The sequence below is a fragment of the Anopheles merus genome, chromosome 2R, assembly GCF_017562075.2.
Source record: "Anopheles merus strain MAF chromosome 2R, AmerM5.1, whole genome shotgun sequence".
In the NCBI taxonomy this organism is placed as follows: domain Eukaryota; kingdom Metazoa; phylum Arthropoda; class Insecta; order Diptera; family Culicidae; genus Anopheles; species Anopheles merus.
The window spans coordinates 54,724,763-54,742,924 of NC_054082.1; the positions used below are offsets into that span (position 1 = coordinate 54,724,763).

An 18,162-nucleotide genomic window follows, 5' to 3' on the forward strand; every position below is an offset into this window, starting at 1 on the left:
AAAAAAACTCCTTCAGCATGGTTGTTATAGGGCTATGATTTATAAATTATGACAAACAGTCCTTTCAAATGTCTATTTTTTCCTCTTACACGTTGCTTTCGCTCAGCACCAATAACAATCCTGCCAAGAAGCGTTGCCTTTTACCATTGTCCAAGCAAATCGTATTATCGCGAACGGCGGAAGAAAAAACAGCAACAGCGTCTGTTTCTGCCAGCATCATGTTGGATGTGAATTTCCATTTCCGCCAGACGGTTCCATGGGCGAGCTTTCTTTGCGATTTTCCCCACCCTGGATAAGTGATGTATGATTTGTGCTCTCGTTTTGTGTATCTGGTTTTGCTCCACTGTGTTTCTTATTTTATTCTACCAGCTGTTTTTCATTGGCGCATAATAGTAGCGAGATATTTGCACACAGGCCGCGCCCCTCGCATCCTAGCCAAGGGTAATGTTCAATGGCGGCCTGTCATATTGCTGACGGAAAGTTCATTTGTTTGCGTTGGTTTGGCGGGCAGCAGGTTGTTTCCAGCGTTCGCTTCGGTTATGTTTAATGCTCGATAGCAGAGTATTGCTCTATCTATTTGCCTGGAATACCCGACCACACATAAGCACTGAATGGAGGGTCTAAAAAAGAGGCGGTAAAAAAAACACAACCATCACGACGGACGTGAGTAAAAAGTCAAACGAAAAATTGCCAACAAATAAACACGTCTACCGTCTGTTTGGTGCTGCGGTTTATCTCTGTCAATTGTGTTTGCGCTTATTTTCACATTTGCCTTTTTCCCTAACGCCATAAAGTGCAAGTCGTAGCCGCAGACCGCACAAGAAAGTGAAGTGTTTGTATGCGCTGTGACTTTTCCGCCTTATTTTCTTTTTTTAAGGGGGTTGTTTTTTTTTCAATTTGGTTTGAAAACTCATTCTTTATATTATTTTCCAGCTAACGCCAGCTTGGATATTCATTTGAATGCCTGCAGTGTGTTGTTTGCGGTAGCAAAGTCAATAAACCTATAAGCAACGTGCATATTTATACGCTGTTAGGATGGCGTTAGCATACCTTTTTTCAATAATAAGATACACAATCGAGTTTGCTGAAAGAAATATTATTTCCACTTACCTTAAAAATATTCCAATATAAAAAGACCATTATGATACACGGGATATAAAAGCTAGTAAGGGAAGAGTACACTATAAAATCGGTATTGTAAAATACGCAGAGATCAGGTGATCGGTCTTGCGTATTGTTCAGTCCCAGCACTATCGGCGATCCGATCGCTGCCGATATTGCCCACACGAGAAGGATCGTCAAACACACCCGGCGACTGTTTTTATGTTTTGCGTACTTGATCGGTTGTGTTACGGCGATGTATCTGGAAAGATAAAAATAAGTAGCAGCTTAGTATTCTTTCTTCAAAAGATAGCCTCATTGATTATACAGAATATCACACTGAACTCTGAGCTCATTTTTTCTGGTACTATCTCTATAATTGAATTTAATCCAATCGATTTGTTCTACGACCATTCTGAAGGGTAGATTTTGTTTTCCACATCGGTATGTCTACCAATATTACACGTGTAACATCTGGTTTAGCACGCCATCGAAGCGACAATTCAATTCGTTTGAATGTATAACTAACGGTATGATACATAACACTTCTTCGAACGCTCAACATGGATTGCAACATTCTCTCAGGAATAGTGTACTATGGTTTTCGAAATGAAATATTGTCACAAGGGGTACAAAGCAAATTGGGTGCAGGAGATGCTACGCCTTCGGGCAATTCGATAAGTGGGAAGCCCATTATATCAATCATATAACTATAGATAAGCAACAGCTATGTTCCGGTGGCTGGGACCACGCTCGTGGACGTATCATTCCGAGAATGGAAATATCATTCAATTTTCTTTGCACACTATGCCCGCAAGGTCGATAATATAGGATGAGGCATGTACATTCTCAATATTTGCTCATGATTCGATGAAAGCGAACACATACTTCCTTGTCTGAGTCACTCATACAACGGGTATGAAATGTGACAAATTGGCTCTGAAACTGATGAAAACTTGTATGGCACACGAAGCATTGTTTTAGCTACAATGATGATTGGAATTCTATTTTCTCCCAAAAACCGTCGTTGGAAATGGTAGGCTCTCCTACAAATACACGTTTTGGTCTTCATCCGGCAGATTAGCATAAGCAAGAAGTATAATCCCTTTTCGACGTGTTCCAAGAAACGTTCGTTTTCTATGTGTACAGGAGCGCTCGGGAAGCGCTCGGCAAACACTACATTGCGGTTGATTCGTTAGTCAGCTTTAGAAGTGCTTCGTGTGGGCGTTCTGTTTCATCGCTACCCACTTCAACCTGGCTCAAGGTGAGAACGGTATGTTGAAAGCCTTTCTGGAACGGCATTTGAAAATATCTCAAAACCGCTATGGTTTCGTGAGATTGTGGTGCATCGATGGGGACCTGTAGGCGCCGGTCCGGTTTGTGTGGGTGTTCAGTTTGTTTGTCACCATACCGCAGACCGCTCTACCGATGCCAAAGGTGAACGTTTCTGAACCTTCCATAGTGGTTCTTTTTTGCCTTCCATCAGTACGTTACATTTTCATCCAACCTCACTGCTTCCAGATATCGCCCGGGACATGAAAAGATGGGTTGTTGGAGTCTCTCGTGTGTGTATGTGTGTGTATGTGTGTGTGAATATGAAGTCATCAATCACCTGCCGGAAAGTTGTAATTCTCAGTAAAGAAAAGCGGCAACAATACATAGCCCAGAAGGGGAAAACAGGGTTCCGGTCCAGAGCCGACGGGGTTTTTAATCAAGTTGACCGATTGATTTATATGGCTAGCGTGGTCGGTAAGTTCAGGATGTATCGTGTTTTGCAAATTCAGAAGAATCTCACGCCAATGTACAATGGATTTACCGTATTGAGTGTGGAAACCTGTTGACGGTTGTATATTTCTAGCAAAAGAGCGGATGCGTGCTTAGTTTATTAATTGAATTTCTGATTAAGTGACTATGCCAGTTTAGTTGATCATACAGTCTATCATTGGAATTTTGTTTTTAGGTCAATGCAACCAATGTTCAAAAATGTATGGAAAAATGAGATGTCTAAAGAAACTTAACAATTTAAACATTTAACTAACAAGTATCTAAGATTGAAAAGCACAATTTTTTCGGTGATAATTTTTTCCACAGTTTCGTACAATATTATATTATTATTATTTTTATATAAACAACAAAGTTGAGCAACATTTTAATACTCATTTAAATCTATAGAGATGCTTGAAACACTAAAAATATAAATCAACAATGTACAATTGTTCGCATGTTCAAATAATTCTCAGAACATATTTTTCTCTCAGATACCATACGCTTGTTGTGTTACATAAAGTTTGCACAATAACGCGAGCATAATTGTGTTGCACATTGCAACTTGTTACAGCATTGATACTCATTGAACGTAATGCCTAAACTTTAGTGCGTTAATAAATTTCGTTGTTTCATCGCACAAATCACCGAATCTTATGATCGATCCATAACATTATCGTAAACTTTATCGTAGCACAGACAGTTTATTGCAAGATTATGGTTTGCCAAAGACTTTGATGAGGACTAAGACATAAGAAAGAAAATGAAGCAGTTGAATAAGTAAGTCGAAAGATACACAGCGACAAGCGTATGGATTGGTTCATGAAGGAATGGGATAGGACGACACATTTGCTCGGATGCACGTGCATATCTGGTTGTTCAAAATTGGATACATCGTGCAGGCGTTAAGTTGGATAACTACATAACTAGAGGGCATAAAAAATGAGCGTCTGTTTTCCCAAGCTTATTTGAAAAAGTCCATCTCCATCTGTTCATTCGCCAAAACTGCAGCAAGCCAGCTGCAAACGAGGCGGATGCCATTTATGTTTTGCATTTGACAGCCTTTGCTCAAAGTTTTATTGTTTCTCCTGCTTCGTCGACTTAATAAATACCGAACAGGGCAGACAGAGACGGTTTCACAGCAACAACCAAATAAAAAACAACCAGAAAAATGTATGCTCCCGTTTCGGGCGAGGAAGATAAAAATGCAACAAATTTTATCTACAAATAGTACACGCTGCCACCGTGTGGATGCCACGTTTATCCTCAGTTTGCTCGTGCAGCACGATTTTGTTTCAAAATCAGCATAATCTGTAACTTTTACGAGCGAATCATTCTATGCACAGCTGCATCGCACAGCGCTGACACCAAACTCTGGTATAGTGGTGCTTTTTTGCAGCATGTTCTGCTGTGACTAACGCTAGTGACGCACGAAACAGGGAAGGAATAGAGGGGGAAAGGATTATGCAGCATTGTAGCAACAGCTTTGACAAGTCGTGACATTTTCCACGATCCAACGGCGATCCAGCGCACACGCCTCGAGCTGAGGAATTATTTCAATTAGTCCGATTTATCTCGTCCGACCTTCGAGCCACAGACACGAGTGGGGAAAATATTATTTCGATCTTTATGTTCTCTTTTGGAACGGGTTTTTGTTTTAATGGTTATCATCATACGTGTGTGGCCCGTTGCCGCAGCAATGTAACGGGCTTGGTCACAGGTTTGGCAAGGTGAGGAATGGATTTTTATTTCGTGCTCAACCTGTCTGAATTGTGCAGCCTGTGGAATGTTTCATATGCAATTGCCATTTTGCCTTTATGGCATGTTTTCACATTTGTTAAGCAAACAATGTGAAGTACGCATTGTGACATTGTTGAGACACCAAATGCTGCAACAATTTTGCGGTGTGTGAGTTACACGATTTCGTGGCTTGGAGTGTGTAGCATGAGAACTTTTGTTCTCTTATACGATACGTTACGACATTTGTAATGACGTGTTTGAGGGAGCAATTATGATTGTTTTTAGCATTGGTATATGCAGGTTAATCTTTCGGCCGAATAGTGACGATTTGTTTTTGAAGTATTTCCGAGATAAAAAAAACTAACACGTTCTCTCTCTCTCTCTCCCTCTCTCTCTCTCTCTCTCTCTCTCTCTCTCTCTCTCTCTCTCTCTCTATAAAACTCGCTTTGGTAAATTGTTAAAATTGTTTTGTTTCATCATCATTTGAAAAAGTTAAAGATCATTTTAAATGCCTATAGCATTCTGGGAAGCATGCACATTGTTGACCACACCATGATCGATATTTGTAGTTGTTTGTTTTTCGTCAGTTACTCTCCTTCGCCCTACCTCAGGAGGAGAGTGCATCAACTTACTGTTTACTGCAGCACAACTCTCTTTTATGACATCATTTGCATACCTTTATTTGCACCATTAGATTGGTTCGCGTGTTTCTTCCATGTCCTGCGTGGAGACCTTGCAAAGTTCATTTGAATGAAATTGAATTTCGACCGTCAAGGACTAGCGCACCCCGGGGGGCTTACTGTGCAGCTGATTGGAATCAATATTTTTTCCCACAGTTATGCTGCCATCCGCGCGCTGCAAACCATTGCAACAGCGGGATAGTTGTTTTGAGATGAAAATGGCAAATGTTGACTCAACTTGGTAGGAATCGCTCACCACCGCCCATCGCTCAGCACCAAACGGGGAATGAAAAGGTTAATTAAATACAACCTCACGCCCGGGAGCATGGTGGTTCGCTTGAACTATGAAAAAGTGGCAACAATGCAGCAAACAAGCGAGCACTAGCAATAATAGCACTGTGCAAGTATGCGTTAAAGGATACTAGGCTAGCGTAGAAGTGGAATACTGGCTGAGAACATTCCGGCCCCGTTTTCATTTTCAATGGTAAAATCAATCCTTACATTTCTCTATTCCAAAGGTCAGCTATGTTGTGTACATTTTGCGAGGGAAGTAAATTATGTAATTAAATAAACTATTTGATTCATACCTAATTATTCATAAAACAATGGGCAGCTGCCGCTGTGGGTTGGTAGTAAGTGTCAAAAATTGTTCAATTGCATAACGTTCCGGATGTCCTATCGGCAATCACACTGTTTTGTTGGTGGTAGAAGAGTAATTGTGTGGAATAAAGCGCAAAAATAATTACATGTTGATGATAGTGCTAATAAGAATACTTGCTAATTTTAGCATCAATGCTATAAAATATGTGTGACCATTCTTGCATAACACGCTGAAAGTAACTTTGCACATTAATCTCTTTGGATTTTTTAAGAGTTCCATCGATTAGGGTAAATTTACCAATAGTGGTGCAATTTGTAATGGTACAGATGTGTTTTGATGGATTTAAAGTGTCGGGTAGGACAATTTCTGAATTTTTTAACACATAACAGTAGTAATATGTATTATCTTCGCATTAACAACCATTTTTACCATGAAACACATCAAATTTACGAAAAAATACATATTTTTGTGATTGCTTCGTTGTACCTATAATGGTGGTATGGTTCCTATAGTCATCGTATTGTGTTCCTATAGTGGTGGTAAACAAAGATGCCTCAAAACAGTGAATAATATCAATGTAACTTATTTTTGAAGTTGTTTTCGTGTGAATGGCAAGGATTGCTGCCATAATATTGATTTGTTTCGTAATTTGAGGGTAAAAAATGTATGAATTTGGTTGATGAAAATATTGACTGAATAACACCTGTCGACAATCCACACCCAGAAGAGTTTTTTTGATTTGAGGTTGATTTTTCACACAGCCAGATAAGCGAATTTTGGCCTTTATTTAGTAAATTATTTACAGAAAACTCATTTCTGTTGCTTATTTTAGTGAAAACAGTACAATATGTACAATATGAAAAATATCTAAGACTACCTGTTTTTATTGATTTTAGAACTAGGACCACTATAGGAACATGCCTGTTTGGTGCACCAATAATAGCACTATCGTGAAAAAACACTTAAAAATACGTAAATATGGTCAAAAGGCAATGAATTTGAATAAAACAATATAATTTGATAAAAATTATGTAAAAAAAAAACTAGTAATTGCGTTGTTATGTGGTCATTTAGAACGTTAACAAAAATATGAGTATCGTTATGAAATCCCAAGGATTTTGGAAAAATGTTGATACCTTTCACAAAATAATGGATTTTTCGGTCACTAAGAAACGGAATGGCCCCATTTCACTTTTAATTCCTTTGTAAAAGGCTAGAGAACCTTGCACACTATCATAAATAACTTAACTACTGTTAATTTATCTATTAATCTTTATTTATTTATTTATTAATGAGACGCATATTAGTGCAATACCAGCACAATTGGTACTACTACCACTATAGGTACGTTTACCCTATATCATTATGTTATAGATGTGTAGAAATGAAAAAAATAAAATTGTTACCAGTAAGTCTAGTTTATTTCACTGCTTTCATTTTTACGAGCTTTTTTATGTGAAAACGTAAATTACAGAACATAAAAAGAGATTAAATAAATGCTACGTAATAAACAGCTGTTTGTTCTTATTAGCAATAAAATTCCTTGTTTAAATAGATATATTTCAATTTTTTGGGTTTTCAAATTACCCAAACTTGTACGGCATGCAATTTGAACCGTTACGCATTGTACGTACAATAACCCAAAGCTACCAGCTGGTGTTACACGAGCCGTGGTTTTGCTCGCTATTAAACTGTTCCCAAACATGCTTCAAAACAATTCAGCGGCACATGGACACTTCACCGTTAAGCACACGAATACGTTCGTATCATGCACGAAGGCGAAGCACTGCGTCGATCGGTCCTTGTTTAACATGTTAATACAAATTTTAAATTAAATTTTTCCTCCCATAAACCGCCCATTACCGGCACCGTCCACAAACGTTCGATGTGTCATTGCACGAGAAGCTGAACGGCAGGATGATAATATTGAGCCATCCCTTTTGCAAAAACATGCGCTGCATTTTAAAACAAACCCTTCCGATGTGCTTGCTCGTATCATTTTGGTTGCAGTCGTCCCGAACCTTTATTTCCAGAGCTCTCGCTCCGACAACTGTTGAAATATTCAAATTAAATATTATAATGAAAATACGCATCGGATACATGCCGGTTTCAAAGGCACCAGAATTGCCATATAATCAGGAATGTGCTCTTGCTTTGAATGAAGGCAAGCGAAACATTGACACACCTTTCCAAATAAAAATGAAAGATTATCTTGTTGTCAGTTTTCGGAACGAGCAAAGCACAAAATTAGACAGCCGTAGAGCATTGCTACACAGGTGCACGCATTTGTTCGAACATGTTATGCCTATCTATAAGTCTTACTCTGAAACAGGTGGTGACAAGCATGTTGATGAATAACATTCTCCAATATTTTCTTTATAAGGTTTTAAGATGAAATTTACTTTTCCTAGACTTGGAGGAGGACATGGAGATATATATTTCAGTGTAGTCGTAGAGCTTCTTTACTAGTTAAATAAATTGTGTGTCTTTCAACCTTTCCACAAAACAGTTTTAAGTTCAACTTTGCATGCGTTTCGTCGGTGCCATTTCATTTTGTTTGTGTTGCTATATACAAAATCGCATGAAAATGGTTTCGTTTCTCTCAGGGGATCGTTTTAGTAAGTTTAAAGAGTATAACGACCCCTCTTGTATGAGCGATTAGAGAATGCCGCTAGGGAAATTGCATCGTAGATAATCATTTGATAATCAATGATCCAAAATAATTATTTACCTATCAATTACCTTCCACCATCCCACGCTCTTTGAAAGAATAGATTCATTTGGATCTATTCTGGGGTATAGACTGCACCGGCACACAAACAAACAGGATGAGAGACGATTATTGCAGGTTGCTGTGAGATTATGTATTATATTCGCTGCAACTGAGCGAAACATTACCGTCTGCTAACTGCTCACTGGTCATTAGGGCTATGCGGCTAGTTTAATCGAATTTTCTGAGCTTAGTTGAATAAACTCGATAGGAAGCACTATGCTGTGAGCCGATGGTTTGTGTTATGCACATAATAAATTTTATAATATTTACAAACACAGAATTGCAATCCAACCGAACGTATTATCAATTATGTCAATCAAACCATCCTTTAAGCTGAATTTAGCGCAGCATAAGTTTCAACTCAAATATTTAGCGAAATTTTATGAATGGGATTTTAAATTCAAAATATCAATAATATATTATTAAATTGCTGAAAAAGAGTTGTTTCTCCGAAATACTCCTTGGGAAGCTATTTCTATCGTACTAAATGGTTTAGCGTATTGTAAATAACACTATTTGATAATTTAGGAGTGGTTTTTGTGTCAGATGCTTCGTTTTTTGTTGTTGTGTATTTCTCTCTCTTAAATAATTTATTAATATTCAAATTTGTGACAAAACGTTACAAGGCAAGTGTATTAAGAGATATCCAGCCCAAAATCTGACAAAAATAGTAAAACCGCTTAAACATTGGTGTTTTCTTATAAGCGTATACTTTTTTCTGGTATACTCTTTTCTGTATAGAATAAACTCGCTTCCCGATAAGAGCAGTACAATTATTTGAATGAATTGGATGAAGACAGCTTCGAAAACCTTGTGTCATAGACAAATTATATGGAACTCTGTCGCCATAAACCAATTGATGAATGCGAATCCAAATAAAACTCAACGAAGATATTATTGCAACCGATCCGCAATATATTTGTTTGAAATGTAATTGTGCGTTTGCACTTTTCGTCGTGTTTTTATAGTATAAAACATAGTGACGCTGAAGCCGGTAATGCTAATTAATTATTAAAATGATTTTTACAGTGGTTTTTGTTGACTAAAGCCGAAAAGTTCGATTTTCAAATGGTTTCCGGTTTTGATAAGCTTTCAGTCCAGTATATTAAATGTTGTAACAAATAAATAAAGAAATATTTGTAACGGTCGATCTATGTCTTTTAAAACTAAGACTAGCTAAGCCGTTATCCGGTGGATTTTGTACACAAAAAAATATATAAAAATCTGGATATCTTATACTTCAAACCATTCATAAACGATTAATTTCAACGACGTTACTTGAACCGCTTTAAAACACACTTTAAATAGCACCTTGCAGTACCTACCTGTCTATTGATATTGCAACTAAATTAAATATCGACGACGTTGAGCATATCACATCCATAGCTATGTAGAAATCACAAGCAAAATTTGGCAGCGTCCATGCACCGTTCACCTGTGGAAGGGAACAAAAACAAATAGATAAAAACGGTTAGATTCAGAGGGCAAATAAATTAAGCACAAAGCGTCGAGATTTGGGGAGCTCCAGCCAAAAGAAAGTTATCCCATGTTAAATAAATCAAGACACATGAATGACTAAATGGGCTCTTAAAAGTAAATTTTATGGATGAAGCAAGCGCAAAAAAGCGTTCCCCTCAGCCTCGTTTGCCAGTTGACCCATTTCCCATAACCTTATGCTGAAGAGAGCACTTCACCACACGGACTTGAGTTCGCCTCGCAAGCACACTAGCAAAGAAGAGTCTACTACGGTCGAGTGCAAAAGAATGAATGTTTTATGCAAAGTTCATTTTAGGGTGTCGGCACCCACAAAATGGAAGGTTTCAATCGATTCGTCTTCCAGAGACCGGTCTGACCGTAGGCCCACATGCTGGCGATGGAGGCTATCTGTTAGCAGCGGAAAGTAATTATAGTCTTCCGACCCGTTCAAGGATCTCGACGCTGCATCGATGTTCCCTGCCGACGACGATGCTTTTAAGCTGACGAATTTGACTGCAGCGGCGCCTTTGCGGTGCTTTGTTTGTGCTTTCTCGTCACGTTCCAGCCAAGTCACTTTTGTTCTGGACCGTCTCATTGCGCCAAGAACTGCAGGCGACAGACAGGGCTTGTTCATGAGTTCGCCCGACACTCGGTTTATCCACCCTCGGGGGAATTGATAGGAAATTAATGTCCTGGGCATCCGATGCGCCTACCGACGTCGGGAGACGTGCCTGCACTCAACTAATTTTGTGACCAATTTTTCATGCCTACAACACTGGTCAAGCAGCGTTATATACGTGGCTTGTAGGCAGTGTCTGGTGAAACCATTTTTGCTAATGTCAACGTTGCGACCGGGAACAAGCAGAAATTATGTCTCAATATTCTTTGTGTGAGCAAACTCTTTGAATATAAGAAAGAAAAAAAAAGTTTAAAGCTATAGTGAATAGGTTACATCAGAGCAATGGTTACTTCCAACGAATTTTAAAGAACTGTTCTTTATAATTCGATTTAAATGTGAATTAGTTAAACATCGAATCATATTTCACACTGGTTTCGTTTTTAAATGACAAATTCCACTTTTTTTTTTATTCTTCAAACCACACCCATAAAAAGCAAAAGGATATTTTTCAACCAGTCAGTGTTTTGTACCGGGAAACTGAAATAATTCAGGGCTTTTGAATTCAGCCTATCCTTTATCATTGAAACACATTTCATTTTATATTTATCGTAAACAAGCTACACTTCCAACTAAATTTCCGAATTTCCTGAAAACAAAGCAGAGTTCATCATTGTTGGTCCTTACGCACATTTTGATCGGTTAAGGCAAACGACATTCAAATACAAAACGACGCAAAACGACCATTTTGACAGAGCTAATGGGTACCTTTTTCATTCACAGCTTTCCAGCATTTTCCATAACACTTCAGGCAAGGGATTTTCCTCGAATCCCATTTACCCACAGCACAAGGTTTAACTGATTTTGGAAAATCGTTTCCATTCTCGTTGTAAACGCAGCGTTCACTCATGCGGCAAATGGCCTACAGAATTGTGGTTACCGTGCGAAATGGGTCAGTGATTTAGCGGCGAACGTTTGTGGCTCAACCCAATAGTTCGTTTGTTCTTTGTCGCTACGGCCAAACGTTGTCTTATGAGCTGCTTCCGGGCACATCCATAATTCTGGCCAGCAAGTGCTCGTTGGTCTGGCGAATGAAAGATAAACCTGCCACACCTGCCGTTGACCAAGCAGTTTCCGATTGCCCTCGGTAAAGTAGCTACATAGGAAACATGAACAAGGTGCAGAAGGAACCTTAAAAAAAAGCATTCAGTTTCGTTCAGTAATCCTGTCAGTTTTTCTGTACTCTGTGCTGAGAAAAGTTCACACAATCACACACACACATACACACACACACACACACACACACACACACACACACACACACACACACACACACACACACACACACACACACACACACACACACACACACACACACACACACACACCACACACACACACACACACACACACACACACACACACACACACACACACACACACACACACACACACACACACACACACACACACACACACACACACACACACACACACACACACACACACACACACACACACACACACACACACACAAACAGACCAAACGAAAACCGCTGGTGCACGCCGTGATTGTTCGCATGAGTGCCATTCCGAAATGACACGAGGGGCTCTAGTAATCGATCGTTTCGGCTAAACCGCCCGTAACTAATGGCACCATAATTTCCCTCGAGGAACGAATCCGAAACACCGATATCTATGTGCTTTTGCAGAACGCACTCGCAAACGCGAGGTTAGCAATGGCTCTGGAGATCGGGAAACGGGCAGCCGGAATTCTACCAAGATACAAGACACACACAGGACAATGATTCGCCCGAGGAAGAAATGGAAAGATCACGTGAAAAAAAGGAGGAACCAACATCTATAGCGCTGCAGTGAGTATATCTTTTTCAAGCAGAAAAAAACAATATCTTGCTGTTCTCCAGTGTTACCCGCGTGAGTCAACAATTTCCTGCAATGTCTGCTAAGCAAGTGACCCCGTAGGATCTCCTTGGGAGTGTAATTGTTTACCAACTTTTAGCATCGAATTTCGCATCTTGCGTCTTGTGTTCGGGAAAATATGGCAAACATTTCCCCACCATCACCTGCACACACGTGCGAACCCGTCGTGAAAATGGCTGGCTTTGGAAAGGAACTGTACCATCCTTCCCTCCTCGAATTTGCAACGTTCTTTCCGCCTTCGCATCCTCCAGACAATGCGTCTGATGGACAGCATTACGCGCGTAATCCAACGCCTCTATCGTCTGATCCAATACGATATCAGCAGGTGTAATGATTAGGACATGAGCTTTTTTTGCCAACCCAGTTCGCCAAATACCACCCACGGTTAGCAAACACACATTTATTCTCGCTACTGCTGCTGCGCTATCTAAACATCCCCGGGGAAATGTTTGGACGAAAATCCTCGATAACATCTCGGACGTAATCATCTTTGGAGACGACCGAGGAATGACCAGAAGCGAATTTCGCGTATCCGTTTGCGATAACATTCACACGGTTCTACGGTTCTTTCCTACGTGTCACCACGTGTCCACACTTGCCTACATTTCATGATGTGATATTGTTGATGATGTTTAGCATCTGGAAGGCGCCGAGAGCTGAGCATCCACCATCAATGCCGGAAGGGGGATTCTGCTTGACCGGGTGTGGTTCGGGCTTGGTAACAGCCATCAATATTCGGTTCCTCATGCGGACTGACTGGTTGGTACCATTTCCCAGAGGCGGAAGACGCGGGAAATGAAAATACGTGGATTACGTAGGGAAATTTAGTGGTGCGATTTATGGAATACGAATCCACGCTGGAGCCTTTGGTGGGCGAATTGGCAACAAAGTGTGCCTGCTCTGCTGCTCGTTATCGCTAGCACACCCGAGGTGGGCTACGAATCGTAATGTCATTTGGTGGATGATCCTTTAGACCAAATTTCGCTCTGTGTGCTATCCGGACGCCTTGCCGTTACGAGTAGGGGGCTACTGGCAAACCTATACCACCCACACGACGAATGGAAGCGTTGCGAAATGGTGTACAAGTCGTTAATGTCAGTGACGCCCTAGTAATCGAAATGAGCGATAATTTGTGAAATTAGTTCCGCTAGGTCGCTAGGATTTGCCGATATGGTATGATAAGGCGATGATCTTTAGGATTTTGGTTGATGATAATGGTACATGTCTGATGTACTTTTCATCTTTTGTTGGGTGGTACAGCACAACAATGTTTATGGGAGCTTTTTGAGTCATATAAATAGATTTGTTAAAGCACTTGATAACCACAACTTAATATACTCCACAAGTAAAGTAATATTATTTATAATTCAATTTTAACATTGATGAAACTTGAATTTAATATTTCCTAGAATTTTAATTTAAGGTATTTGTTGAATGAAGTCATCTTACAAACAATTAACACAGTTTAAAGACAATAAATCAACGATAATATAATCAAGACATGAATCACTTGGTTTCAGTGAGCGATTCGTATAATATATCAGTGCCAAAGGTTTCTTCAGCAGAATGATAGAAGGCAATATATAATTGAATATGCAATTTTATTTGCATGTTCATAATCTTTAAACATTCACTAAATAACTTGCAAAACTTCAGACGCATATAATTCCATATAGCTTCAAGTATCCAATGGAGCAGAAATTGAACAACAAAACATTCAATTTCAATATAATTCCAACAAGTTGAAGCTATGATTCAGATATCTGCTACATTGGCTGCACTGTTCACGTCACTTATAAGCTTAAAAAGCTTTAAATACATCTTAAACGGAAAATCCCCTACGATACTAAAAGTATAAACGAACCTACATTTCTTCTCTAACGTATCAACGATTCATGGCAGCCTGAACTGAATAGTACTGGAACGTGATAGAGTCATTGCTATACAGACTGTAGCGGTGGTCAAAGGATGAAAAAGGGAAAATGGTAAGACATGAAAAATGAAGCTGCCCCTTCGCCTTGCTGCCGCTGGTTTAAGGGTCGAGCGTGATTTACGACAATCTGCAAAAATCTATCAATTTTCATGTCTCGAACTTCAACAAAGACCGCCTACTAGCGGACCAGCATGTGGAGGTAAGCACCGACTACCCCGTGCTGCGAGGATGCCGATCGATGACGGAATGGTGAAGGAAAATAAGTAGAAAATCGCAGAGAGGATTTGAAGGATTCGATGATACATTTTTTGTTGCTCTTCATTTTCACAATTGTAAAAGGCAAAATTGTATCGGGTGAAGATATTTCTGATTTTTTTACCGTTTATCATTTTTACACAGCTCTACAGTTTCAATCCTGACTTGAAAGCAAAAGCACTGATGCTGTACCATTTTTTCTGTAGCCAAAGTAATGGTGCTATTTTGCTGCAGTCTTCAAGTATTTCGTTTAATATTCTCCTGTAGACCGCGTGCTGCGATACCCTCGACGACGCAGACGCTCTTCCGGGAAAATCTAATTTTGTCCCTTGAAAGTTTTGATTAAAACAACCGCTATCGCGGGTACTCCCCGCACATTTGACGTATCGCTGCCAAGTTGTTGCTTTCGGTGGAGGCTTTGCGCTCCCACTTTTAGTTTCAGTGTATAAATATTTATGGCACGAGATTTCGGGAAGTTTTTATTACCTCCTGGATTTTGTTGTGATTACAACAATCACGTTAATTGATTGCAGTGAAATTTTTGAATTTGTAATGTAGGAAACTCTCATTTTTATCACAAACTTTTTGAGAAGGTTAATATGCAGGTTGATTGCATTTTGTACACCTAGCAATAACGCCTCCATCTCCCTTGTTTTTATTTAAATTACAAGTGATTGTATATCTGTATTTGTTGTTAAAACAACAGCCAAGAAAAAAAAATATAATAAACATATTCCATATATCTTTCTAAACATATTCCTTTAGGACATTCAGAAATCGGGAAACAATTTTCTCCTTTTTTGTTCAGAACTTATCTACTGCAAGATCAGGTATAGAAACGTCCTCCTTGCCACAGGCTATGGTGGTCTGACATCTTGATTAGAAAGTGTAGATTTACGATCGAAGCGCTTAATTAATTATACCATAAAGTTTTAAGGCGCTCTGATAGGGGATACTGGCGTTCCTTAGAATCGCGCTACCTACACCCATCGCGATATCGCGATAGCCAAAGGCTTGCTGACTGAAAGAGCATAAGAAAACCAGCGAAGAATGATTCATAAACGAAAAAACGTGCCGAAAGAAATTACAAATCGAGCACATTACGAGGCATCGCTTCAGATTGAATGACTATTGCGGTACTTTGCCCTTGTTTAAGTGATATTCTATGGCCCATTATCTCGATTGCTTTCAATTTTAATTGGCTAGTAATGATGGGGACGTCAAACGAAGCACACATTTTCTTCTTTTTATATTTTCAAAATATTATTGTATACAGTTGTTTACTTACTTACTTATCCGGCGCTACAACCGCTTTGCGGTCTTGGCCTGCCTCAGGAGTGTCCGAAACCGCTCACGGTCTCGCGCCTTCAACACAGTTGTTTAACAACTACAAAAAAACTTCGAATATCCGTGCACAGATTGCAACTCGCGTCGAGTTTTTTTATGCATGTATAACATAAATTCGTAACACATACCGTGCCGACAATGTCGTTATAGTACTTTCAAAAAATCTTTTCGATGATATACTTCATCAACATTAAATTTAACGCTTCACACAGTATCCTGATTACCCGTAATGACTGCTGGATGTATATTACCAAATATTGTGCTGGCAGTGTTTTAATCCCTAATGGATGTACTTATACGCCACATTCCACTTATAGTACCACATTTTTACCTCCAACGACTATTTTCAACAACACGTGGTGTGTCTAAATATCTTCTCCTAAAATTGATATAGCATGTTCCAAAATCTCAATCCAAACTTTACCATACTTTCAGAAGAAAAACACACATGTTTCTACTACAACAAAGCAATTTGTATGTTTTCTTTCACCAGTTGTTGTCCACGACTCAACAAAGCACAACGTAACATTAACCTTACAAATTGACCTTCTCAACTGTTGGCGAGAAGTAAAAATTTAATCTTTATAGCTCCTTCACTGAACTTTTGCCAGCACACCCGTATAGGCGGAGAAAACGGTGACGATAATCATGATACGACCTGCTTTTGCCGCTAACCAGAGTGTAAAAAAGTTCACATTGTGATGGGCGCTCTTACTGTGTGCCCGACCGGGCAAGATACTTTACAGAGCATATTATCGTCATTGTCATCGTTATTAACAGCATCATCGTTCCACTGCGGATGGTAATGGGTAAAACTTATGCTCGCCCCCAAAAACTCATCCTCGACCACACAGCTCAATGGAAGGGTTTCCAAACCCCTGTTTGACTCGAATATTTCAGTAAGCATGTGTCCAAAACAGTGTACGACTTTAGCGCCAAGAAATGTTCACCTCATCACAAAGAAAGTGGAGTGAATCGTAGAACAAAAAAAGACGAGCGAAACAATGACACAACTTTCACCGAAAAGCACCTCCAGGCCCTGGCCGGTTGGTAACAGAGGAAACTCATAACATAACTAATTTACAATGTTTTGAGCCTCATTCATTTTCAGCCCTCGAATTTCTTCGCACTGGGTTGTTCGCGAGGAAACGCACTAAGAAATGGTGGCTAAAGATCTTGTAAACGTGTTACTGTGCACTGGAGAATGGCCTTCACGGATCAGTTTTAACCACTTGCTTTATGTTCAACTTGGACAAACACTGCACGGTAAAAGTGAGTAGAAAATTGTTCCTCATCATCATTCCAGACTGCGGTATGCGGTAAACAATTAAATGTGTTAAATAATTATAGATTGTTCAATAAAAAGCTCTGTTATAGCTCGTGCTATTAGGTGGAAAGCGATGGTTCACTTCATTAATTGTTTATCAAAATTATACAACGTTAACCCTCGTAAGCTCGACGCCAATGATAATATTACAAACATGCAAAGGATAAATGTTTCAAATGCGTTGGGCAGCGGTTGGGTTAAATTAACTATAATTTTATTTGTTTATTTATTTTTTATTTTTTCCATTTTTCATCGCTACCACTACTATTATCTTACAAAATGAATGTAGAATGTTAATTAGTGTCGTTTACCAGACTTGCTATTGTCATCTTCAACATACAGAAACATTAGTTTTTTTTTAATATCCTTATTTGCCTCCAATTGCGCGGCATGACTCTAATAATTTATATTTAGAAGATAACAAGGTATACCACTTCCTTCTTACGCATCCCATTTCGCAATACTTCCAAGCACAATTGTGCACGTACGTACTTAAGCTTGACGCGATAAACACCTAAAATACCGCATCAAGTGTAAGTGTAAGTAAGATACAGCAAAACAAAAGGTTTTATCAACTACTTTGTCTTTGAATGCAAGATGAGTACCAT

At 39.3% G+C, this 18,162-nt stretch overlaps 1 protein-coding gene across 3 annotated transcripts in view; it reads right to left on the reverse strand.

Annotated features, from left to right (window-relative positions):
- The window catches only part of LOC121589328 (dopamine D2-like receptor), a 139,794-nt gene that overhangs the window by 22,319 nt on the left and 99,313 nt on the right, over window positions 1-18,162 (reverse strand). For all 3 annotated transcript variants that reach the window (XM_041908142.1, XM_041908141.1, XM_041908140.1), the window contains exons 4-5: window positions 9,985-10,094; window positions 1,111-1,363 (exon numbers count right to left, since the gene is read on the reverse strand). In XM_041908142.1, the coding sequence (XP_041764076.1) occupies window positions 1,111-1,363; window positions 9,985-10,094 (363 nt within the window). The remainder of the gene's footprint in view (window positions 1-1,110; window positions 1,364-9,984; window positions 10,095-18,162) is intronic.